We start from the raw sequence: 26,052 nt of genomic DNA, 5'->3' as shown, positions 1-26,052 counted from the left end.
AGATATACAGTATCAATGGATACTTGGACGATTGTACACAACTCTTAAATGAAAACATAATTAAATGGCAAATGGCTCTAAAATGTTGGCGAAATGTGATCTGTTTGTCCCCTACTTCATATGACAGCTGAAAATTGTCATTCATGCATACGACTTTCCTAACCCACAGTGGGCCATTTCCAATGGGCCCTAATATCTTATGTTGCCTCTTTGCCAAACTTCATTGTTTGACTGTGTTTCACAGGGCCGACAAAACAGGGCCAATATGGTGAGGCTTACATAGCAGCTCATTTGCAAAATGAACTCTCCTCCTTTCCTCTCTTCTCCTCTCCCTCCCCTCCTCATCCATCTCCTTTACACTGTTCTCCTGCGACAATGACCCCACACTCCTGTCATGTCCATTTCACCGCACCGAGCCGAGGGACGGTTGCAAAAGGATTCAGAAAAAGTTCCCATCCGAAAAAACAAGTACATGTGTGTTGTATTTTTCAAGTCTAATGAGGACCATGTGAGTATGACAATTATTTCTATTTTTTTTCTAATCTAATTCAGAGTTTTGATTTGAAGAATACAATCTTGTTTTGGAACATGTAAATAGATATTTTGTCCTTGTTTTTTGGCAAATAAAACAACAATCTCTTCTTCAGGGTTTGTCTTTGAATAATTATTTCTATTTGCAAAGTGTTGCTTCTGTTATACAGCAACTACACAAATATAAAATGAAATGTAGCATTATAATGTATATTTGCCAAAGTTATCATTAGATTTATTACATTTAATAAGTCTGTATTTCATACTTTTTGACAGAAGAGATAGAGCACAGCTTTACCAAGGCTAAGTTTAAGTTCTGTTCATTTTTTCCTCAACGGCAAATCTGTTTAGCCGTGGTCCTAAACATTTGTTAGTGATAAAGCTTCATCCCAGCATTTTCCAACCGCAAATGAACCGAAAAAAGCGGAAAAAGAAGAGACTTTCTCATGTGCATTTGAGTGTGTACCGATGGCAAAAGTTAAGAAAACAATATGAAAAGGCTTGTGTGGAAAGAACATGTTAACATGTTAACACGTTAACGGTTAAAAAACAAAAATGGCCTATGGTTCAACATTTTATGAGACATGTATTGATGATGGATAAAATCGACTGTTGATAGGAAATGTAAACAAACTATTTTATTGTTAACAGTAATGATAAACAAATATTATATCATATATAACAGTTACTTAGAATAGAATAGTTAATTCATTTAATAGACTTATTTTACAATAGCTAAACATTTATTTGAGTGTATCAGAGTGTGTGAAAAGGCATGGAGGTTCCCAGTGGCCTTGTCCCTGGACATTAGCAGAAATGTGTTAACCCCAGTCTCCTCACACAAAAGCGGCTTTATGTCTGAGAGCTGAGTGTGCAATGAAAAGGTTTCAGGAGGTGAATTTAAAATTAGGTTTTCTCTTTTCTTCTTTTGCAACCATTTCTTTCACTTCCTCGCTTTACAAATGCATGGATGCCATTAGCCAGGAATCAAGACCATTCAAGAGGTGTATAATGGTCTAGAAACTGTGATAATCCGCTGTTCAGATGTTGGCCTGGCTGTGGAAATCTGAGCTGGCTTTCACTGCAACTGTATGTCTGTGGGTCTGTGTGGCAGCTTTTCAGCTACTGTGGCTTTCACTTGAAGCCCATTAAAGAGGACACGCAGAATAAATGTACAGAGACCAATCAGTGGAGCAAATGTTTGCTTCCCCCCCCCCCCCACGTCTCCCTCTTTCTCATGCTCATTCTCCTAGTTTTTGGTCAAAAGAACACTTAATAACAGTTAAAGAAAAGCCCAAAAACATTCTGAATTTACTACGTGCAACCATAAAAAACTGTTGGATTTTCATGACGCAAACACTCAAGTATAAAAACGATATGCTACTTACATGGAGGCGGTTGTAATAGGGCTATTGTGTGAATCTCAACTGGGTTGTAGTCTTGGCCAGTTATTAAGTGGTGAGGGTTTACTACAAGGAACCCTACAGCGAACATACACACATTAAACCGTTTACCTTCCACACATCCCTTACAGTCACAGCAGGCCTCCACATGCCATATACCCCTGAGCTGAGAAGTAAGAGCAGTATTAGTTTCACTGGACAATACAGAGGGTTGAATTTAAAGTATTTACTTACATTCTTAGCACCAGGTTATTTATGAAAACGGGTTGGAATTTAGTACCCAGATAAAACCCTCTATGTAAATCTCCCTCTTTGATGCTGTTCTTCCTTTCCATATTTTACTGTTCCCTTTTTATACCCCCTCCTCTTCCTCTGCTGGTCCTCAATCACTGTTATCAGGTGAGGTTGGTTGGCAGGTCTGTGTCGCGCTGTGATTCAGATAAGGGATTTCCTTTTCCCAGGCCTGGGTGGGGGCAATGCCAGGTGACCCTGAATTGGCTGCCTGCTGTCAATCCCACTGGCCAGACCCCTGGGTCCACAGGGGGCTTCTGGGAAGCGTCTGAGCTTTAAGGCTATCTCAGACCTTATAAAACCTGATAACATGAGGGAAAGAGGAGGAGAAGGACTTTCATTCAGTCACATTTAAACTCATAAATAGCTGTAAAAGGGTTAAAAGGAGATAAAGGGAATTGACTTTGCATTGTGTGCTCTGTGTGACTGGTCATTGGATTCACTGTCTGTGTGGAGAGCAGGGTGATAATGGATCTCTGCCATTTACCCAAGCATGTGAAAATGAGGTGTCTCTCCTAATCAGAAAGACTGCTTTAAGTTACAATTTGTAATTTTCTCGTCCAACCCAGCAAAAAGCTTAATTGCTAAATATGAAATTATTCCTTTAAAGTTTTTCAATGAAGCATCAAAAAAGGGCTTATCATCCGGTCCTGAGGACATTCAGTAAAGACATGCAGTTATGTTTACATTCAGAATTTTGAAGACATAAAAGCTTCTTTACCATATCTACATCTCTCTCATCTCACTCCAAAATAAGCCAAAAATGTTGATTGCATGTGATGGCATGACAGCTAGCTCTGGAAAAGATTAAACAGCTTCCTTTACTGGTTCCATATCTGTGGCTGAGGCTCTGCTTGGCAGCTTCTATTGTCCTGATATATTAGGTGTCCCCGCTACATATTTAATTTCCAAGGTTTGAACTCTATCTGCATTGACTTGTCTGTCGCTGTCTGCCACAGGACTCTTGTATAAAATGTAAGTTATACTCCCTGTGGGTAATCGTTCATATTTGTGCAGCTGGCCAGGCCTGCGTGGAAAGACTTAAAAGTATTTGGACAACTAAACAATTTTGATTTGAAACCTATTAACATTCTACTTCAGTTCAGGTTCAGAAGGATGTTTTTACCGCTTAACGAGCGCAGAAAGCAGCATTTGTTTTCTGTTGAGGAGACTCCCCATACATTTTCATCCGTGAAATTACAAACGGGACCATGCTGCATGATTTTAAGGGGAAAATACAAGACAACAAACAGAAAACGCACTTTAGTTTGTTCTCTTGCGTTCAAAAATGTTCCTGCATGTCAAGCTGCAAGTGGTTAAGTATCTAAGACAGTATTGTTTTTTTGCTGTGTTATGTTATTGTGGAAGAGGTAATTATTATTTCCAATAATTGAATTTGCCTGGGGCTTAATGGACAGATCTTGATGGATTAGACTGGTTTCCTGTCCTCCCCCTGCCCCTCAAACACATACACTGGTAAGCACTCGCAGTTATGACTTGTAAAGAAAGCCTTAGGACATCTTATCCAGCCATAATCCAACGTGTCCTTCAAGACAAACACCCGCAGCTCTCACACACGCGTGGCAGTTTGGGGATCACACTACGACCTCACGACCGCAGCTTAGAGCTGGACGGTGGTCAAAAAGCCCCGATGTTTGATTTATGATGATAATATATGAGCTTCCAGGGAAAATGAGAGAGTCTCCTCATGTAACTCTGTACTGCAAGTGTTGGCTTACAAACGCACGTGTCACCTTGATCCTTTTATGTGAATGTAGCTTTTCCGGAAAAAAACGTGGCAGCGTGTAGTAGTTGACAAAAATACAGATAAACAATTACAGTTCAACTATTTTACTAAAAGGCCTGAAAAACATCTTTACTCCATAATGCTATGATGATTTTGTAAACAGAGTTATTTATTAACGGAAATGTATGTATTCATTTATTCATTATAATAATGATTTACTGATACACGTTTGAGAAATATGTTTAAAAATAATGTAGTATTTTGAATTTAAATACTTTTACAAAAACATTTTTATTAAGAAAGCAAGAAGTCAGCCATTTGTTTTCAGGAAATAAAAGGGGACTTACTCTGTCTTTAATTTAACCTAGGATAAGGTAGACAGTAACTGTTGGACAGATAATAATTGTTTGTTTATTATGATATTCATTTGTACAATTGTGCACTTACTCCTTCAAATATATTTATTGTGTGTGTGTGTGTGTGTGTGTGTGTGTGTGTGTGTGTGTGTGTGTGTGTGTGTGTGTGTGTGTGTGTGTGTGTGTGTGTTTGTTTGTCTCACTTGTGTTTTCGATGTTGTGTCTACGAAAGATGTTCATGGCAGGTTAGTCTGTCTTCAGTTGGTTAGACTGTGGTCAGCCTTGTTTCACGGGGTCTTCAGGGAAACAAACTCAATTTGTGAGCCATTTTGCTCCTTTTGTGCATCGACTGTACAGGCTTATCAAGACAACCGTTGTTTAATGCATGAAGTAGCAGATTGGAAATTAAAAGTGTTTTTTTCAATTCACTATCTGATGACTTGTCTTTGACTTCAGTCCAAAGTTCATTTCTGCATGCCATCATCTGCAGTTAGTTTACTTACTATGACATATATCCAAGAGAAAATTGCCAAAACCACATTATTGCTACATTTTTTTGTGTTTGTTCAACAGAAAACATAAACACCAATACTACATTACAGCTCTATTAACAACGCCAATCACTGTGAGACTGACGTAAAACACTCAATCGTTTTCTATGAGGCTTGCATCATTTGTTTGTGTTACGATGCAGATAACCCAATTGGTTGTTCAGTTAGTGCTCAAATCAGGCCAGGAGCCGGTCTAAAGAACCCAGTTTACTCTGTTCATTGCTTAGGTGCTTTTTTCCCCCACATGTGACAAATGGTATGATGCATATACCAATTAGTACATGTGTTTTTACAAGAGAAGCCATGACCTCTGCATCAGTTAGCACAGGCCTGGCACATGCTGGTGTGTGCATGAGGAGTGCTGCATGTGCTCTTGTGTGTCTGTAAATGTGCACCCAGTTTTGTGAATGTGTACGTAAAGAATAATGTATGGGAGTACAATTACATAAGTGAAACCTGTCATTTCTTAGTTTTCCCTCAATTTCTACTAAGGATGTTTATGATGTTAATGTTAATAATGTTGTTAAAGCTAAACGTATATTCCACAGTACCCACGTTCTGAGGATCAATGCATTTTAGCATTTATTCTATGCAAGTGTGTGAGCTGGGACACTGTCCAGCTGAGCAGCTTATTTCAAATCAAGCCATTATTTTTGTGTTGTTTAGTTTATAATAAAAGGAATTTGGTTTTTCTTTGATTTGTTGAGTTTGTTCTTTCGTTCCTAATGTAGCCTGCTTAAATGTTGCATCCACCATAGATATGTTAGGGGTTATTGTGGTTATTGTCAGTGAAATGGTTTTCTAACATAAATACAACCAAGATCATTCCGAAATTATGAATCGATTATTTACTATCTTTAAATATGTGCTGTATATATATTGCATTCTTAAGTTAAAGTGAAAAGTGAAGCCCACTGTAGTGTTACACAGAATGGTGACAGTATTGAGTCCCGATGTAAAGGCCCATGAATGGCAACAGCAAACCTCCATCTGCAATCCCACATCATGTTTAGATCGCTCATTCACAGATTGTGTGCGGTCGTTGGAGGACGCATTGTGAGGGGTTAGAGGTGTTAGTATATATCATAGTGCGACCTCCATCAAATAAAGTGACCGTGAAATTTGGACAAGGTGCAGTGTCAGGCATCACGGGCCAGCTAATCGCCATTTATTTTCTCGAGTGTGGTATGTTGAGATTGAATGGAGCGTGTTGCAAGTTTTCTGCTCCGCATGTCAAGGAAAACTTTGCCGTTTCTTGTGAAGAGCTGAATTTGATGTATGCTGCAAACCCAGAGTTGATTGGTTATGTTCATGAAGACAGAATGAAATCGTGTCTCAGATTTATTTATATATATTCATATTATTATTTATTTTTTTTGTATCGTTTTGTGGTCCAGGTGGAGCTATTTTTCTTCTAGCATTTTTATTAATGCAATATATTAAAATACATTTGTTTGAAAAATATGAATCTTACAAGAAAAATATAAATATAGCTGTTATACAAATGCAGTTGGGAACAAAATAAAACAAATACAAATATATAGATATAAAAAATACAAGCAAATAACCTAATACTAACTAAATTAGTACATTTATTTAGTTAAGTTCCTCTACTGGTTAGATGCACTATTTCTGTCTTCAAACATGTATTTTCTTCCACACTGAAGCAATCTCTTTCCTATAACTATATTATGTTTCATTTGTTAAACATACTCCCAGGACCTGTTGCTACATTTGCCTATATTTCTTAGGACATTTGAAACATGGGCTGAAAGTAAAGGCATGTTTATTGCTCTAAACTTTTAGCCAGGTTGACGTGTAGTGGAGCAGATGCGAGGGTTAATGGCTGCTGAATCACCCTCTGACCCTCACCCCGGTTTGAGAAGAGGACAAACTATAAAGTCATCAGGTGTTCATGCCGTTTGAAGAAGAGCCTTTTGAATTGTGGGAACGAGGAGGATTTTTGTCAGTGCAGGTGGATCCTGGGGATGAGGTAATTTGTAGTTACAACAATGATGTTAGTGGGAAATCATAACTCTTTATCTAGATGAAAACCAGGGCAGTTTTCATCAGAAGCGGACTATTCAGCAGTGAGGAGTTACACCACTGGTTAACATTATAGCTTAACAAATAATTATAATTGTCTTTCCAATTGAAACCACTTTTGCTTTTACTGTACGTAATGTCCTCCACCCCAGTGAATAACACCAACCAAATTAGGGTTTTTCGGAATAAACTGAAACAATTATAGTCATTACTACTTATGTTGTTGCAGTAACAAGATCGTGTTCCTTTATATTTATGTAACCATTTGTATGAAGGACGTGTTAAACTGTTGTGTTTTGTTGCTTTGTCTTACTAAGTTAAACATACATTTCATGTATGACTTATTAGTGTGTTGAACTGCTCCATTTAAACAAATTACCCTGGCTGAAAAGGTACTCTTGGGATCTAGCATCTCATATTCACCACTTAAATCCGAGAGATGAGGGCTTTGCCTTTTCGCACTTTGCAGGCACTCAGCATTATGAAATCCCACTGACCTTGCTGTTAACCTACCACCAATCACTTAAATTGATATTTTCCTATTACATTTTTCCATACCAATCATGTCCCCCACTCCTTTTACATGAAACTATTTAATATAAGAGTCTTCTGTCTGTTTAAATCATTGCAACTCTCCATGAACTCTTTCTGCCGGCCAACGCACGGATGACCTTTAATGTCAGGGTCAAAAGGAGACCGTTGAGTGTTAAGGACGTCGTTGACTTCCACACATGCCTTACAACACTGATGAAGGAAAAGCAGAGAGGGTGAAAGTGCGGCCATGACCCTGCTGATGGAGACCTTCTGTGTGGTCAAACAGGGTCAGCAGTTCAGAGAGGAGCAGTGAAAGGTCAGGTAGGATTGACGGGTGACCAGCATCAAGGCAACGCATCTATCCATCTATGTTTTTTTTAAATCTACTCTTAAGACGCACTTCTTCTCCCTGGCCTTCTAGTCAGAGCGGAGCACGACTCCTGACTTTTCCCTGTGTTTTTTATATCTGTTGTAATTTATTGTCTTTTATTGTGATTGTAGTAATGTGTTTTTATTACTGTACAGCACTTTGGCTCGACCAAAAATCGCTTTTAAATGTGCTTTATAAATGTGCTTTATAAATGAAACTTGATTTGATTTGATTCGATCCAGCAGGGTAGAAACAAATCACTGTGACATTGGTCGCGTTTTCATCCATCTTGTCTCAAATGGCCCATTTACTCTATTCTCTTTATGGTTCCCCTTATTTATCACATCATCCACTTCTCTGTTTAAAGGTCCCCTATTATACGGTTTTTCATCAATATATCATAGGTCTCAGATATATACACAACATGTCTCTGAAGTGTTTGGCTTGAAATACCAAACATATCATGCATTGCAGCATCCCATAAGCCCCTCTGTTTCAGCCCTGTTTCAAAAGTGCTGATTCTGTATCCGTTACTTTTGTCACAATCTGTCTGTGTTGTGTTTTTGCAATGTCTAGTTCTGTCTTTGGTTTCCTGTCTCTGTGTTCACCCCCCGTCTTGCCTGTTGCTACCTGTCTCTGTGTTCACCTGATTACCTGACTGTGTTCACCTTGTGTCTTGTGCGTGTGATTAGTCTTGTGTGCATTTAAGTTCTGGTTTTTCTGTCTGTCTTTGTGAGATTATTGATGTTGTTGGAAGGTTTTTGTTCAGAGGGATTTTTTGTGTTTTGCCTTGCCTAATTTTACTTTGTTGCTAGTTCCGCAATAAAAGTATTTTGGATTTGGATATTCTGCATTTGGGTCCTGTGTACCTTGCCCTCCAGCCGTGACAACTTTAGATGAAAATAAGGAGCCACTCCCCAAGCCTCACTTACCTCATTCACACCAATGTTGTTTCAGGGCCGGTTCGGAGCTGGAGTTTGAAAAGCACCGGGTTTTCCTCTTCACACCGCAGCGGAGCAGCCTCTTAGCTCCAGAATCCGGTTCATTTGAAGCACCAAAAAATGGTCCGGCCAGAGCAAAAGCACCACATACGTCACGCTTACGTCGAGGCGGGGGCAGGGGCGGGATCAACTCCTGAACAACAACAAAAAGCCGGCGTTTTATCCAGTTTGTACACAACGATGGAGAAACTTAAGAAGCAGCAGCGGTCCACTGAAGAGACCAGCTACCTACTGGGAATCTGGTCTTCCGAAGAGGTACAGAGGAAGCTGGAGCACAATCGGCCATTATTGTTGTTGTCGGTGTCAGCTGTGAGGGGTTTCCGCGCGGTTTGGCTTTATGAAGCAGGCACGCAAACGGTTACGTCATGACGCAAACGATGACGCAATGACGCAGCACCAGTCGGACTCTGGGCAGTGTGAAAAGAGCCGGAGCTAAACCGAAGAACCGGTTCTGAACCTGAAAAGCTCTAGCACGGAGCTTGAACCGGAGTTGCGTTGGTGTGAATGAGGTATCTGAGAGATATTTGGTTAGAACGAACACAATGGTGCTCTAGGAGGAGATTCAGGTGATAAGGTGGGGCGGGTTACCTTGGTTGGTGATTGGCTAATGGTTACACAAGCCAAAAATCGTTATGACATCATAAAGTGGCCAAAATCTGATCATCTCATTTTCAGACAGGTTTTTATATAAATGGATCAGGACAAAAAGTGAGCGAATCTTTTTTTCTTAACCTTTCAGAATCTCTTTACACAGAGGGGACACATGTATAAAAGACATGAAAAGTGAATTTTGTATAAAAGGTGACCTTTAATGCGCACATTAAGATAAATTAAACGTCTTAAGACACATTTATTATTTTGCCTTGTATAATTAGATCTTCGAAAAGGGCGAACAATAGTCTGTGGAGAGATTATACACCTCTTTTCTGTTATTTTAATCATAAAGCATGAAGTTATTTCACTTAAGAGCCTATCTGTTGTCACTCATAGCTTCTTAACACAGCCAATATACGGAAACAGAGTAATTTGACTATATTCTTCCTGTGTGTCCTCTCATGAGTCTGATGTGATTTGTGTATGTGACAGGTTTTCACACAAGTATAAATATACTCAGGAGGTGCCAAAGCTTTTATTAGCATAAAGTCAAAGAAAACCTTTGCCTCTTATTAGCCGTACTAGTTTCCGGATGCCAGAATATGCAATTCTTGAATTACTGCCATCATATCTGTCTCTTCTCATAACACTGCAGATAGTTAGTTTTATGTTATTTAAATTCATGTCTCTGGAATTAAGTTGCTGGCCAAAATTCAGATTACCCTCAGAGGATTCAGTTGAACTGCAGGCCATTGGCCGCATGATGTTTATTCAGGTGTTCCTTTTCTTTTTGACATGATCTTATGATAAAGTTAACAAATAGATCTTTTATGATGTTTGACTCCACTCCAGCTGCCTCACAAATGGAACAAAAACATAACATTTGCTCTCTGGGCACGAACTGGATTCTTCTAAAACTCAAGATTAAATGCATCAATTTGCACGTATGCACTACGAACATGCAACTATCAGCCGGAGCAATCTTTCTGGCAGTCTGTCCTTGATCGAAGTCTCCTCTCATTGGTACAATTGGGAAACCAGCTGCGGTTAAGAAAAGCCGGCGGCATGGAAACATTTAACCAGGCTGAAGGATGGCCCTCACCCTGACCACCGCACACACTCATAAAACACAGCCATATGTAAAGGATTGGGAGGATGATAGATTCTCTTTTGATATTCAGTATGAAGGCAGTATGCATGACTAATGACTTGCTGTTTATAATGTGGCGTATAATAAGACATGATCACTCTCTTAACCTGGATCTTGAACTTAATCTTCCAATTTATTAGCTGTCTTCAGACAGAACTGGCAATTGTAAAAGTCAGTCATAGGATTAGGAGTTGTGTTATTGGAAAATACTCTTCGCAAAGAACACACTTAGACATGGTCCAATTTCTTCCTGTCATAGTCATTTTATTTTCTGGATTCCTTAACTTTTTCTAACATGCGTCCATCTAAATCCCTAAAGACCAGTCAAACAGGAGCTGCAATGTCTCTGGTCTGGTTTCCAGTGGCCCAGAAATGTAGAAACACAAAACTGATGACCATCTGTTTCAGGCCTCTAAGGATATTTAATTTACTCGTCACCGACACACACACACACCGACACACACCGACACACACACACACACACACACACACACACACACACACACACACACACACACACACACACACACACACACACACACACACACACACACACACACACACACACACACACACACACACACACACACACACACAGGGATAAACAAACTTACAAAACTACATTGTTGACATAACTGTCCAAGGGTTGCATTTACTGAATATGTCTATTACATTACCGTTGGTTAAGTTAAATGTGTGGCTGTGCTGGAACACTCTGTCTCGCTGAGATTGTGAGACTATTTGGTCCATGCCCCGACGATCTATAATATATCTGTGAGCTCTTTGCATACTCTATGCCCCGAAAATCCCTTTTTCATGTTTCACCTTAACCCTGAATCCAACTTATAAAAAACGTTAAGAAAAGACACAAGAGGGGCAAGGTCAGGTCTTCAATTTGGGTGACGATTCTCATATTTGTTCTTGTTCTTACGCAAGCATTCCCACAAAAAACAGACACACACAAGACAAAAAGTGTATGTGTGTGAGCGTTGATAACATTTTTATGGCGACAAATATTTATATATTTTTTAAGTACACAATCACACAGAGTCATACTGAATTGGACCAATTACATCAATAGTCTCTTTGATCTGGGGTCATTTACATTGTAAATACATTGTAAGTACAATCAATTTTCATTTGTAATACTTCCAAAACTAGTCGGTCTGTAAATAATAGTGTAAAAAGTCAAATAGGTCATAAACTTCCAGTTATATATTGGGAAATTCAAGATGCTCTTCCAGTGTTATTTCACAAAATGTGCCTTTATTGGTAGTGATATGGTATATGGACCATGACTTTATTTTATTGCTCCCAAATGGACAATGCAGTAACATGATTTTCCACTTAATTCCAAACAGACCCTCAATGTGTGCTCTGACTGGACGTCCCCCAAAACCTGCTGCTTAGTGTGTCCATCACCCTACATGTATGCACACACAATTATGATGTAGAACAGCCTTTCCTCAGCAAGGGAAAACCTCCCATATCCACTGTCATGCACTTATTCTATAGTCAGCCTATTTCTTCTCTTCCTTTCTTTTCTACTGAAACCTTCATGTTCTTTAAAGTAGGATAACAGTCTCTGAGGACCTTCTAAGAGAATATTTACAGTCAGGCCACAATACCGTGAAAGGTTTTCTTCTATTTGGAACAAGAAAGAAATAAAGAGCAGATTTTTGGTTTGGATGTCATTAAAAGAAAGCTGAACTTTGTTACTGTATGAACTCTTTTTTTCTGTACAATGAAACAGGGCACCATCTCAGATATTATCTCAGGGACGATGATGCTGCACAGATATATGTTCTGAGAGAAGAATACTGTGGGTTTTTTGAATCTTTTATTCATATTCTGAAATCATTTTATATCCACTTCCTTCTGTCGCATTTGAATTGCTGAGGAAGTCATGTGTAGAAAAGCCGTCTTGGGCCAACCGGGCCATATGGGGGGCTTGCATAGGTCTAGAGGGAACATTGAGGTTTGTGCTGAAACCTTTTGGTTACAGGGCAAATTCTCCATCTTTAAAGACTTTTCACCAACCACAGAACAACTACTCATGGGAGAGAAATGTTGTTTCATAGAGAAGGAAAAATTAAAGACATAAAACATATCAAAACCAGGGCCAACCTCTGAATAGGTTACAGAGCTCTTCTCTGCTCACTATCAGGGTGTGAATCTAAATGTGTGTGTGTTTATGTGAACACTCAAGAAGGATAGCTCTCTCTTACTTTATGATACATTCCTTAACCTTGCCTCGGCTAGACAATATGTAAGAACCTGTTAATGCTCAAGATAATGGCCTGGTATAAAAACATCAGACTGTTCTGACAAGACGCCATTTACCATCTTCGTCGAAACGAGTGCTTCACTCATGTGGGCAGCGCTGATGGTATTTGTCGGCAAAGAGTTGATTTGTTACTTAGGTTTGTCTTTGCGCTGGTGAGAAGAAAAATGAAAGACAGACAGCTTAAACATCTTTACATTAAGGAGGAAGAAGGTTTTGAGGCAGGGCTTGAAGGGAAAATAAGGGAAACACTGTTTTGGCTCATCACAATGTGCTGTCATTTTAAGTTAAAGGACAGCGAGTGATCCGCCAACACAGTTACCACAAAAAACAGCCGATGACCTCAATGGTATGTGATGAATACACACAGCAGATCAAAATCACATTGTCTTATTGTTGAGGATATCAATTCCGTGACGAAGCTCGGCTCAAATGAAAATCGGAGACAGAAAATACATGGCACTTTAGCATTTGCTGTATAGAGAAGACGGGGGGTATATTCACTTATTTGAATACATTAGTGAAGTCAAAGATTAACAACCACAGTAGTACATGCATACGTACAGCCCTTTAGGCCTGCTGGTATGTGAGAGTCTGGTTTTGATGGAAGCTAAAGATATTTCCATGTTGTCTTCAGCCAGCTCATTTGCATGCTTTACAGGACCAGAGTCAAGACTACTCGCTCTTCATAGCCAGGTCACACTCTGCCAATCAAAATTAAGCACATGAGAGCACATGGTATTACTTGCCCTATATTTGCCTTCTCTCCACTGTATCCGAAACTTGCAGTTTTTGGAGAACCTGACACATTAGCAAGCAGCTCTCACATTGGCCTACCAACCCAGTCTCACAGTATTTCGTGTTATAGTCACGAAATTAATTTAATCTATTGATTCATGTTCACCAACATGATTTTTGCATTGTTTTTGTGTCACACAGAACGATTTTAAAAGCAATGTATTTCTATTGGTAGTATGTTTCGTGCCTGCACCACGTATTTTTGTCCAGTCGAGTCTTGGAAAACACTATAATGTCGGAGTTCTTTTGCCGTCCGCGAGGAAAAGAAATGGGGCTCAAAGCCTTCTAATTTGTTATTATTTGGTGCAGGCACGAAACGTACTACCAATACAAATACATTGCTTCTAAAATCGTTCTGTGTAAGAATACTGAAATCTGTATTTTTTTAAATCTCTTTTTGCTTCTAATTTGTTATTATTTACTTTGCTTTTAAAATCGTTCTGTGTGACACGAAAAAAATGGGGAAATCGTGTTGGTGAACACGAATCAACGGATTAATTTTGTGACTATAACACGAAATGCCGTGAGACTTTGTTGCACTTGCACATACTGTACATGTAGCTATTTGGCTACATGTAGCTATTTAGCCACACAGAGATGTCACTGGCAGATAATTATCACAGCACTCGTTTTACAGGGCGGTTTAATGTTTTGTTTACTGACCCACAACTTGGTTCATTCTTACCATTTTAATTCAGAAATAGGCTTTGGCAACCTAATGTACATTACCTCCTCTGACAAGTTGATTACAGTGGAGCATTTTCCAGCTAAAGACACAGGTGTTATTTTCTCAAGAGATGCCAAAAACCTTAAACATACCTAAAATGACAGTGAAAATTGTAGATAAACACGACTCTAAATTATGCTAATGTTGCTGCTAGATGTTTAAGGGCATGGTTAACCTCCATCAGAAATAGTTATTTTGATGTGTTGCCAGACCTCATTGTAAATTAAAAGTGCTAACACCTCTGAGTGGCTCGGTGGGAATAAACGCATTTTCAACCAGCTTCTCCCCGAAAGCATTTATGTTCTCATTAAAATGGGAAACAAGAGTGAAAAAAATTAAGATTAAAAATGATGAACAAAAAAAGAGGGATACAGGTGTCAGACAGGTGTTACCCTTACTAAAAAACACTATGGTAATACTTTTAAAAACACTATAGTAATCATATGCATTCACTATGACAATATCATACTATTACTATAGGAGTGTTTTAGTGTGTTCAAAAAACAACTAATGAAACACTATATATTATACTATAGTTATACTATTTAAAATAAAGTAGGAATTCTATAAAGATCTAGATACATAGTATTACTATTGAAATATTAGAGGCCTACTATAGCTAATAAAATGGCACTACAGAAAAAACTATAGTAATACCATAACTGGTGAAAAATATAGAACACTACAAACTTACTCTACAACTCTTATAGTATACTATAGTAATACTATAGTTCATTTGCATAAGGGTAGCGATGGGTTTTACGTATAATTCATAGTTATAAAGGAATACATGGCCTAAACATTTGTCATATTAATTTATAAGCTGAGAATTATGTTTACTTGAATTGTCAAATCATTGGTTCAACGTGTTACTACATGACTAAAGTGATTTAAAAGCTTGGCAAAAATGTGATCTCATCGCATAAACCTGTTCATTTCATACAGTGCTGCAATTCTTCTGTGAAATAATACCTCCTCAAAATGTTAATTTGCTTGATACAATCTGCTGACTACTAGAGATTTAACAGGCAGTCATGACACACTCTCTGTCTTCCAAAACGTTATCTTTGTTTCACAACCACATATCTTTCCTGCTCCTGTCTGTGCTTCATCTGTCTAGTGGATGCTCTTGACACTTGGTATTGTTATGGTCGGTTTCTGAGGGAGAAAAGAGCTTAGAAACAAGACACTCTCTTCCCAAACTGTATCTCATTCCATTCTTAACCCTTGTGTGGTGTTCATATTTTTTTTATTCAGCCAGTGTTCGTGGGTCTGGTGGACCCGCTGCCTTTTTGGGTTTCAATTCAACACAATCAAACTATTTTAAGTTAAAATACTCAACAGATGTTTACTTCATCCCAATTACAAGCAATATAAACAGCATACGGTTAATATTTGCCCATTTACATTTGTTAGATTAATTAATTAAAGTGCTACTCGTCTTTTTGCCCGCTGACCGGCTGGTCCATGGCTCGTCTTTTTTTTCTAACTAGCTGATACTCAATCTCATCCTCTTCTTCAAAGTCACTGTCAGACTCAGAATTCTCAGAAATGTGATCCTCACATTCTGAAACATCTTCCTCTTCCTCTACATCATCATCAAATGGTTCTCTCTATTCCAAAATCATTTGCAAGGCCCTCTGAGCAGAGAATCTTTTGGCCATCTTGATCAGTTGTGATAGGACCCAAACTGGCGAAGCTTTATTTATTGTGTCCCGCCCCAAATTTGCAGCTGGGATAGAATGTGAAAAAAAACCAAGATTGGTTCCCGCAAGACATAATGCAGGAATATGAGAGCAAACATGTCTCGGTGCTTGAATTGACCAACAATGTTGCATCCAACATAATTTATTGTATCATTTTTCTTTAGCTAAATAATGAAAACGGGTCCCACAGACCAGAACACCATACAAGGGTTAAACTGCAATGTATCAACACCTTTCAACCACTAGGTGTCTCCCTGCAATTGTAAATCCAGTAATTAGGTTCCAACATGGCAGAGCCTACCTTGTGCAGGGAGATGTAATATCCACAGTGTGATTAGGTTTATGTCTTTATATTTTAGGAAATATTCTGGTATTCTGCTGAAATTAGTCTATCAGGGATCTTTCACCGCCATTCCCTAAATAAAAACACCCATATAAAGGTGATTATGGAGATATTGCCTGAGCAAAGCAACAAAGCAGGGCAATAAAGCTGCTGGTGTAATTAAGATTAGAGCTGTTTTCACTGGTTCAGACAAGCACCAGACACCCACACCGGACTCAGAGAGGGAGGAAGTTGGGGGGGGGGGGCATGGCTGATCTCTGTGGTCCCATGCCCATGGGCACAGAGGGGTAAGGGGGAGAATGGTGTGAAACTGTGATGAGTGGGCAGGTGAGGAGGCGTAACGCAGGGATGATTAAAGGGTGAGAGAAAATGTGAGCAGTCGAGTGAAAGTTTGGAAAGAGTGTGAGAGGTCTTAGGTCAGTCTTGTTGAAGTGTAATGTCTGTATAGCTGCACAGAGCAAATGAAAACATGAGTCTGTATTTATACTGTAACATTATATTTACAGTCTCACTAGATGGCAATCAGTCACAATTACTGTAAACGCCTCAACCCTCTGGCATATCCTGACAACTGGCATAAAACTCACAATGTAGTGTAAATGTCAGCAGTGACCCCCTTGCAATACACAGTGAGTTATTACCATCAATTATGTTTTCACAAGCTGTTTTTCATGTCATCATGAGAGCCTAGCATGTCAAACAAAGATAAACACAAAGCCCACTGTGGCCACGCCGGCATGGCTCAGTTAACATGTACCGTACACATTTCTATTTCATATCTCATGAGAGAAGATAAACTGCAGACTTAATAAACATACGATTTAATTATGAGAAATCATCTCTCTTTTATCAATTAAATCACATAAAGTGGGTGGTCAAACTGTTGTTTTTATTGATTCAAATGTGTTAATAGTATTTTACAGTAACTGTGTATGTGTGCATGCATCCGTGGCTCATGAAGTAAGAGTTGTAAAAATGTCCTTTGCAGAAATCCTCCTATGAATGAAAGATGCTAGAGGAGAATCTATGCCAGCCAAAGGGATTTTTTAAAGCCAGACATTCTCATAGCTTACTATTTAAATCAGGCATTCATCAAGTATATCTATGAAGCATTAAGCCACTTGATACAATTTATTAATCCTTGCAAAAAAAAACGTATTACTCTAACAAGACAACAACTCTATATGCATGCTAGAAACTCAGGTAGGCTGTGAGCTATTATAAGGCCTATTTTTCTTACATTCTCACAGTGACACATTTGACATGCTTATGTTGGGAAGTTACAATGTTTATTATTTCACCCCCTTACTTGCATATTAGCAAGATAATTGTGCCACACATAAGAAAATAAGGGGCATTACAATTATTTTGTTAGGTGAGCGCGAATGAGTGGTCAATATGATAAAATGTATTCAATAAGCCTAGATGTTATATATTTCAGTCTATATATCACATATAAAATGAAAGTATTTCACTTTCCATAACACATCTAACAACACAGTTTTGGCACTATTCAGAAATGTATACCATAAATGTCACAAACAACATGAATGCTAAGCAGGAAACAAGTGGAGCCAGTAAACAGAAGTGTCTTTGTTAGAGATTTAAGGAGATTTATTTGGCTTACTTTGGTCCCTACCAGGAGTCAGTGTGTGTATGTGTGTGAGCTTGGTGACTCTTAATGCTTGTTCCTGTAGGCCTCGGCTGTGCCTGAACAGGCTTACATCCCAGCCAAACCTGCATCAACCGATTATGGGCTTACATTTACACATGTGAAAGTGTGTCAAAGGGTTTCTGTTGGTTCTTGTAGCCTTTTATTCCATATCCATTGCATTGTTAGACTATTCAGAACTTGCAGAGAGTACATGTTGCATTGGGATCAACAGCAAACTAAGTGGAACATGTGTATCATTTAAAACTGGGATAACTTAGCTTTTTGTTCCTGGCCCAAACTGCTGTCTATTACACGAACGCTCACCGTTGTAAAACAAACCGTTTTGAAAAATGGATGCTGCATGAATGACTTTGAAAAAAAAGTGTGTCAAATGATTTGATTTACAAATTCTCACAACAAGGTACGTACAGAGAAACATGAGGAACATTGTCGGTGTGGGACAAGAAATGTCCCCGACCTTCGCAGTTCAAAGCTGCGCATTACTCCTAATTCTGAATGTGTGTGTGTGTGTGTGTGTGTGTGTGTGTGTGTGTGTGTGTGTGTGTGTGTGTGTGTGTGTGTGTGTGTGTGTGTGTGTGTGTGTGTGTGTGTGTGTGTGTGTGTGTGTGTGTGTGTGTGTGTGTGTGTGTGTGTGTGTGTGTGTGTGTGTGTGTGTGTGTGTGTGTGTGAAAAAGTGGGCAACAGGGCCATTGAGTCACAAACCTTTCTGGGGTAAACTCTTCCAGTGTAAGAGGCTTCGCATCATGGCACTCATGGATTACCAAACTTCGGCTTCTTTTTCTTTTACCAACAACCATCCATTTCAGTCTAGAAGGCTACTTTAGTAAATGCTAGGCTACAATTTATTTCAGATAGTGTATGTGGCGTGTTAAGGTTGCATTTTCTACCAGTGAAGAGACAAAGTATTTGAGGTCATGGGGAACTTGGAGAGCGTTTGGTGGACTGTAATTGACTGCGCCTGCAGGATCTTTGGTGTTTCTACGGCAACAGGTAGTATATGAATATAAAAACAAACAGCAATATATGTAAAGACTCATGTGTATTACTTATAGTTTCAGTATGGGCTTCATATTCTTCTTTCAATACACTGAGAGACTCATGATTTATCTCCGGGATAGATTTGGCATTCAAAGCGTACAAGCTGTAGTAAAAATATAAATAGGAAATAAATGTGAAGTGTTGCAACCCTTTTGTTTATGGCTGACATCAGTCTCTCTCTCTCTCTCTCTCTCTCTCTCTCTCTCTCTCTCTCTCTCTCTCTCTCTCTCTCTCTCTGCACTGAAGGGAAACATTGTAAGCTTTCCGGTGGGGGAGAGTTATACAGTTGGTCTTTTTAAGGATTTCATAAACCAAAAATATTAGGTCGGATGGTGATGTTGGCCAACTGTACTCATGACCTCTAAGAGAACAAGAGAGCATCTCTTGGATGACATATAGAGCAAATAAAAATACTTGATCGTGCATAACCCTGCTATCATGATCCCTCTTGTGTTTTCTTCAGGCACATAAGAACTGATTGCACACAGCTCTCTAAGCCACATTAAATCATCACAGGGGAAATAGCTCTATGGTTTCAACCTCCTTAAAAAATATGGGACCCCCTTCACTTAAATTCCAACAGCTGCAGACACTGAACATTTACTGAGAGACATGTGCCTCACATCGCACCAAAACCAAGTCTCTGTATCCAGCTGCTTTACTGGGTTTATGTGATCACAAGCTGTAATATATTTACACCAACAGGAGCTTTCTGTGCATTGTCTATGTGTGTTCGTGTGTGTGTGTTTATGTTTATGGGGTGCCTATGTGCGCCTCTGTCTCTGGGTCTGTGTGTCTACATGTCTGTGTCTGCCTGTCTGCCCCTGTATGTGTTCTGTAGACAGACGTACGTGCTTGGAGCGCATATATGTTAATACCCAGCTGGTCTATATGTAGCATTAATCTCTCTCTCACTCTATAAAACTACCAAAAACTATTTAGCTACATTCCCCTGATTTCCCTCTAGTACCGATTACATCTCTGAATTTCTGGTAAGCAGGAGAAATTGTTACCATGTGAGTGGCGATCACCACTTAAAAAAGCTTACCTCTTTTATACCTCACAGGGGAAAGCTTGATTAACAAAACAGGCTCTCCTTTTATAGTTTTCAAGACTTTGTTGTCATCTAATTTTTTATCAAACCATATTAGTTCAACTGTGTTTTGGTGATCAGCTCTCAGATTTGTGAATCTTCAGGGGGGGGAAAAGGTGACTAACCTACCAGCCAACGAGCACCTCTAATACTTACCAATTTAAAAAAAGATAAACTCTACCTTGTTTTTATTTAATCATAACAAACGCAAACATAATCAAATACTAAGGTGTGTTAATTTTTGGAGGGGGGGTTGCGAGCTTGACTTTTTCTCGTCTTGATGGCTGAAGATCATATACCAGGAAATGGCTTTGCAAGACCAATAAATACTCAAATGTATTCATAGTGAAATCCCAAGGTATCGGTAGGTGCATTTTGCTATCTGCGGTCTTAATGCTGAGCTAAGTTACTGTTTGCTGGCGGTAGCTTCATAATATACCATACATACATGGAAACCTCTTCTTACACTGTACTAATGCATGTTCTGCTGCCTAATCCTGTCATGTTGCACACTGTATGTAAACGTCCTGTCTTTTCTTTTCCCTTTTTCTCTCAAAAAATGAAAAATGTTCCCAAAAAGTTGAACTGTTACTATAAAATATAAGGAAGGAAGTAGTACCAGAAGTAATAATAACATTAAATTACTATTTTGTGTCATGACTCATGTGTTCAGGAGAATTTATCTTGGCGTGTCCCACTGCAGAGCACTCACAGGTGAAGGACTGAGAAATTCAGCTTCCTTGTCATAATTGCTGCAGCAAAATATACCTTTCAGAGGAATAAATCAACCCAGCATCACTTTTTACTCAAAGTTTGTGCTTTTGAAGAAACACAAAAAAAGTATTAAAGTTGAGAATAAATATGAATGTATTACTCATAAGCCCAAAATGTAAAAAGACTATCAATATACCATGATGTCTAATGACTACTTTGCCTATAAGTTGTGAAACATTTTTAAATGCAATGATTCTGTCGTTTCAATTGTCTACTCTAATAAAAAAAAACTAGCATGCTGCCTTGACATGGTAATTACTAGCTTGAGTAAGCTATGACCAACATGTTTTGACCACTATGGAAACAATTACAACAATGCATTTTAATTGTATTTATATAACATGTATACAACAATTCAATATGCTCCCCTGGAGTTCAAACTTCAAGTTGGATAACTTCAGGGCAATATTATAAAGATACAACTAAATAAAATGTTCAAAGAACAGTAACGGCAGCACAGCACAAAGTTTAATTAACAGTATTTAATCATGTTTAAGGAGTTACATTCCCAAGTTTGATCTAGTTGACCCGCTATTGCAACCCTTCCTGCGTTCAATGACAAAAACATGAACTAAGTCTGACATCTGGTGGACAGAATCTGCTCAACCGGTCCGTAACTCTTTAAATATAACAAAAGAGGAAATTATCTTCCTGTCTCTTCCACAGTGTTGTGTGCTGTGGGAGTGGAGACTCTGCATCAAGGAGAATTCAACAGCCTTGGCATCTATTTATTGTAAGTGTTTGGTTTTGTAGTCCATCTCTAAATACACTGTATCAATGTAAACGTATGACCTGACTCCAGGCTGCTTAAGACTAAACTGGTGTCATTCCTGTGTTACAAATACACCACTTGGATTTCAATATACCAAATAATGTTTGGCCTAAGGGCTTGTAGAAAACAATTAAAATACTCTAGTTGCTGTCATAATTACTTATACTGTATACACACTTGCAATGAGAATATTGGAAGGAGCCAGGGGGATGAAGCGATGTAGATTGCAAATAGGGGACCCGTACTTTTAGTGCTTCTTCATATTATCTCAATGGCTTGCAGCCAGACTCCCACAGAGCCGAAGGAAAACATCTCCCTAAGGAGACCAGAAATGCATGACTGTTTATTCTGTCAGAACACAGAAATGCAGATGAGAGCCGTAACAACACACACAGAAGCACATAACTCAGTGATAAGTCTTCAGAGACTGAGTGCAGTGTACGATGACGGTTGGTCTGGGGTCATTTTCTGGTTCACTGGATAAAATCGTTATCACACTATTAAAACACAAAATAGAGAACAGGGCATTCTGAAGCAACAAACAATAAAATAAACACATCCTTATGCCAAGTTTTTGGCATCACATGAAAACGATATATTTTCACTTGAAGCATCGCATTGCATTGTTGGCTATCCAGAAAATACATATTTAGATAAAATATGCAAATTGACAGAATTAGATCTAGTTTACATATTTTTTAAACATGTTTCCTTATTGTATCTTTGCATTTGTTTAATTTTACTGTATTTCTCCTCCCAGAGTGTCATCTGTTGGCATCATGATGTTTGAGTTGGCCTATTTCCTGGATACACTTCTGGTAATGTGTCTGCCGTGAGTACACAACATTCAACCAACCTCTTTTCTTTGCATGGATACTTTAGGATAAATAATAGTCAAGCACATCAGATAACTATTAACATTGCAAATCCTAAAACCTACATTTGAAGATAGATACTCAATATTTCTAATCTGTCGTGATGTCAGCTATATAAGCATGCACATGTTAAGCTGTCTTTACTTTTAAAATAATAAAACAATTTTTAGCCCTGTTACTGCCTCAGTTCTCCGCTTCTTCCTATCTTATTTTACAGCTGTCCACCAGACTGGCAGCTGTTTGTGTTGTGGAGGAAGATGGCTCATGTCGGAGGTTTCCATAAGTTCCTCTATTACTCCATAATGTCAGTGGTCTGCTTCTTGCACCCAGTGTTGGTATGGCATGCCATCATCCCAGGTAAAATAACATTTCCAAGTACGATAAATTCACTGATTATTACAATACTCTTTACTCTCTTCACAGCGCTTATAAAATCTTGATAGGCTTTTTCAGCAACATACATTTTGACCTCTTGCATAGTACGAAAAGCACTGGTGTGTATGATAACATTTACGATGGCTCTATTCTTTTCAAGTGTCCTAGTAAACTGTGACAGTGAGCCAGCATGCACAATGTGAACTGTAACAGCTAAAAGCATATTTCCTACTGTAAAATGTCTTCTGTGAAAGAAAGAGAATGTATTTTGTGATTGCAGGGATAATGCTTCTGGTGACAGCACTTTTAAACTTTATACTAAGCAAGAAAACAAAGCCCAAACCTCCAAAGAGGCCACATGGAAGTCTCAGCGACCAAGGCCCGACCATTGTCTGTGTGGCAGAAACTGCAGCTTCGAACAGCACAGACTCATTCTTCCACGTAGTGACAGGAAGGAGAAGGGAGGGACCGGCTCTGGCAACCAGAGACCGCTGCCTCGGCCCGGGGGAAAGAGGAGAGAGTGTGCAGGCCATGCTGGAGCTGGAGCAGACAGCAGCACCTAAAGGCACAGACAGGGAGAGGAGGTGGTGGAAAGAGGGGAGACTGATAAGCTTCAGAGGCAGGGAGGAGCCTGTGGAGAGAGAGATGGAGGAGATGGAGGGATACTGTGAGCCAGAGCCAGACACCACCTCAGACACTGCTCCTATGATTACTGACTGAACATCCCTCTGCGCTCAGATGGAGCTCCTTACTGCTATCACACAAAGGAAAGCATGTTTAATGTATTCATACTGACTGGATGCTACTCGCTAGTGCTACACTGTGCAGACAATTAGCTTTAAAAAACACATTTTAAAATATCTGCTCATGCAAAATATGACCTTTGAGTAATTGCAAGAGTGCAGTAATAATGTTCTTTGTTTTTTCAAGATATACGATTATTAGATTTTTTATTAAATGTTAAATTGATTTGTATATTTCTTACTTTACAAAAAATATATTGTAAGCATTTTTGAAAAATAATTGTATCTTGAAACGTAAACACTGAAGGAAAAGAAACAATTGTACATACAAGTGTGGGTGGCTTTTATTCAGATTTTTGCAAGGCCAGGATTGATTGAAGAGCAAACGTTAATGCAATCCAATCCAGTTACTGCGGCATGCATTATTCATGAGGTAATAAATTAGATCAACTGTTTCATTCATTCAAACAAAATGTGTTTGAATGTGACTGGGAGTAGCAGGAATTAAAGCTAGTGCAGGTGCATGTGTTAGTCACATTCAAGACTCCTTATTGTGTGTTTGTCATGTGCAAGCGGTGACCATGGAGACGGAGCTCTGGGAGGAGTGCACACGTTATTATGGTGATGAGAAAACCATCAGATCACCCACCAGAGCGCCACCATAAGCCTACGTTTCACCAAAACATAACACACCAAGTGTAGTATTATTCATGCATGAATTACATGTCACAATAGCATTGATATTATTAAAAGGATGTGTGAATCCAACCCAAGCTCTATAAATCAAAAACATGTGTCAAGATTTCATTTGTTTGTCTTTAGTTTTTATCATGCAACAAAGGATACAATTCTCCATACAGACTTTCCCCTATTTTTCAGGACATAAATCAATACTGTTTCGTTCTGTCAACACACACACACACACACACACACACACACACACACACACACACACACACACACACACACACACACACACACACACACACACACACACACACACACACACACACACACACACACACACACACACACACACACACACACATCATGTACACGGGTAATCCTCTCTTCTTTGTTCACTGAACTGTATATATATTTCTGTATGTAGCCTTAAGAGGTAATCTCTCTGCAACATCAAAACTAAAGAGAGAATCAATAAAAGCAAAGAGCATCATAAAGCACCTTACTGAGAACAGGGGTCAGACAGCAAGCGCGTGAAAAATACACTGACACATAAATAGCATGTCCGTTAAACAACTATATTCTCCGTTTTTGAAGCAGGCAACATCCCCAGCAGCTACACCGTGGCAAACATTCTTTCAGCATTTTACACATGTGTTTTCTACAATAGGCTACATCAAAGCCGTGACATTTGAATCAGTCAGGAGGGATGAGATAGTCTGGTGTTTTATGGTGAGAACAGAGAGTCTTTGTCTAGAGTTTGCTGAGGCCGAAAATCAGGGTAATCTTCACAACGCTCTCTGTCTCTGGTCAACTAGAAAACTAAAGGAGAACACAAGAGCGTCAGTATTTCCAGTCTGCTTCCACCGACTTTGTCATATCCTTTAGAATGATCTTTTTTCAGAGGGGAAGTTATTACGCTGCTGGAACAATTTACTTCCTCTGTACATGTCAAATCATAAAGCCTATTCAGACAGAGAGAGAGAGAGAGACTACCTACAGTGTTTGTTTCCACCCTACTATAGTTTCCTAGATGGTAAATCCAGGCTCAATAACAGGATGGGGAAAACCAATCTTTACAGGTCACAGGGACTTCTTCCTTTTTCTGAGGGAAACAGGATATGTGCTATAGCAGCTGGGCTGAAAGAATAAAATGCCCTCATCACTGCTAATGTACAGGCAGAAAATAGAATGAAGAAAACTGGTTATTTTATATTGTTTGGTAATGTAATGCCTTTCATTTAATTCTGTCAGACAACATTCACATAATATATATTTACAAGACAGAAAAGGTAAAGATGCTAAATGAAAAAAAATATTAAGAAAATAATGCAAGATCAATCATTCGCCTCTATCCAAGTAAATAACCTTTACATTTAATTAAAAAAGTAATGTTTCAAAAACACTAGAGGTGGATATTTACTCAAAACGCTTGCTATACTGTCAACAGTGACCATAATAAGGAAATGCTATATTCAAAATATCAAGCTGTATGTGTCTTTTTGCAAAGAAAAGCACATTTTATGTAACATCTAACCTGAGTTTTCCAGTAAAGTATACGCAAGTGTAAATAAACCATATTTAATCTGAT

At 38.8% G+C, this 26,052-nt stretch overlaps 1 protein-coding gene across 1 annotated transcript; it reads left to right on the top strand.

The window, feature by feature from the left end:
* Nucleotides 1-18,942: 18,942 nt before the first annotated feature.
* On the top strand, nucleotides 18,943-24,432 carry tmem72 (transmembrane protein 72). The gene is made up of 5 exons (XM_079690740.1): nucleotides 18,943-19,097; nucleotides 21,679-21,745; nucleotides 22,545-22,616; nucleotides 22,877-23,016; nucleotides 23,315-24,432. Exons 1-5 carry the CDS (start codon nucleotides 19,022-19,024, stop codon nucleotides 23,752-23,754), a joined length of 795 nt encoding a protein of 264 aa, XP_079546866.1. The 5' UTR covers nucleotides 18,943-19,021; the 3' UTR covers nucleotides 23,755-24,432.
* The last annotated feature ends 1,620 nt before the right edge of the window (nucleotides 24,433-26,052 follow it).

Source organism: Notothenia rossii, assembly GCF_949606895.1.
Source record: "Notothenia rossii genome assembly, chromosome: 6".
NCBI lineage: Eukaryota > Metazoa > Chordata > Actinopteri > Perciformes > Nototheniidae > Notothenia > Notothenia rossii.
The sequence above is the reverse complement of the archived record's forward strand: the minus strand, read 5'-3'. Positions and strand labels throughout refer to the sequence as shown.

Coding starts and splice junctions, on each gene's coding strand:
- tmem72 (XM_079690740.1), top strand. CDS start 19,022: ATGGGGAACTTGGAGAGCGTTTGGTGGACTGTAATTGACTGCGCCTGC. Junction 19,098..21,678: donor TGGTGTTTCTACGGCAACAG/GTAGTATATGAA, acceptor TCTCTTCCACAG/TGTTGTGTGCTGTGGGAGTG. Junction 23,017..23,314: donor ATGGCATGCCATCATCCCAG/GTAAAATAACAT, acceptor TTGTGATTGCAG/GGATAATGCTTCTGGTGACA.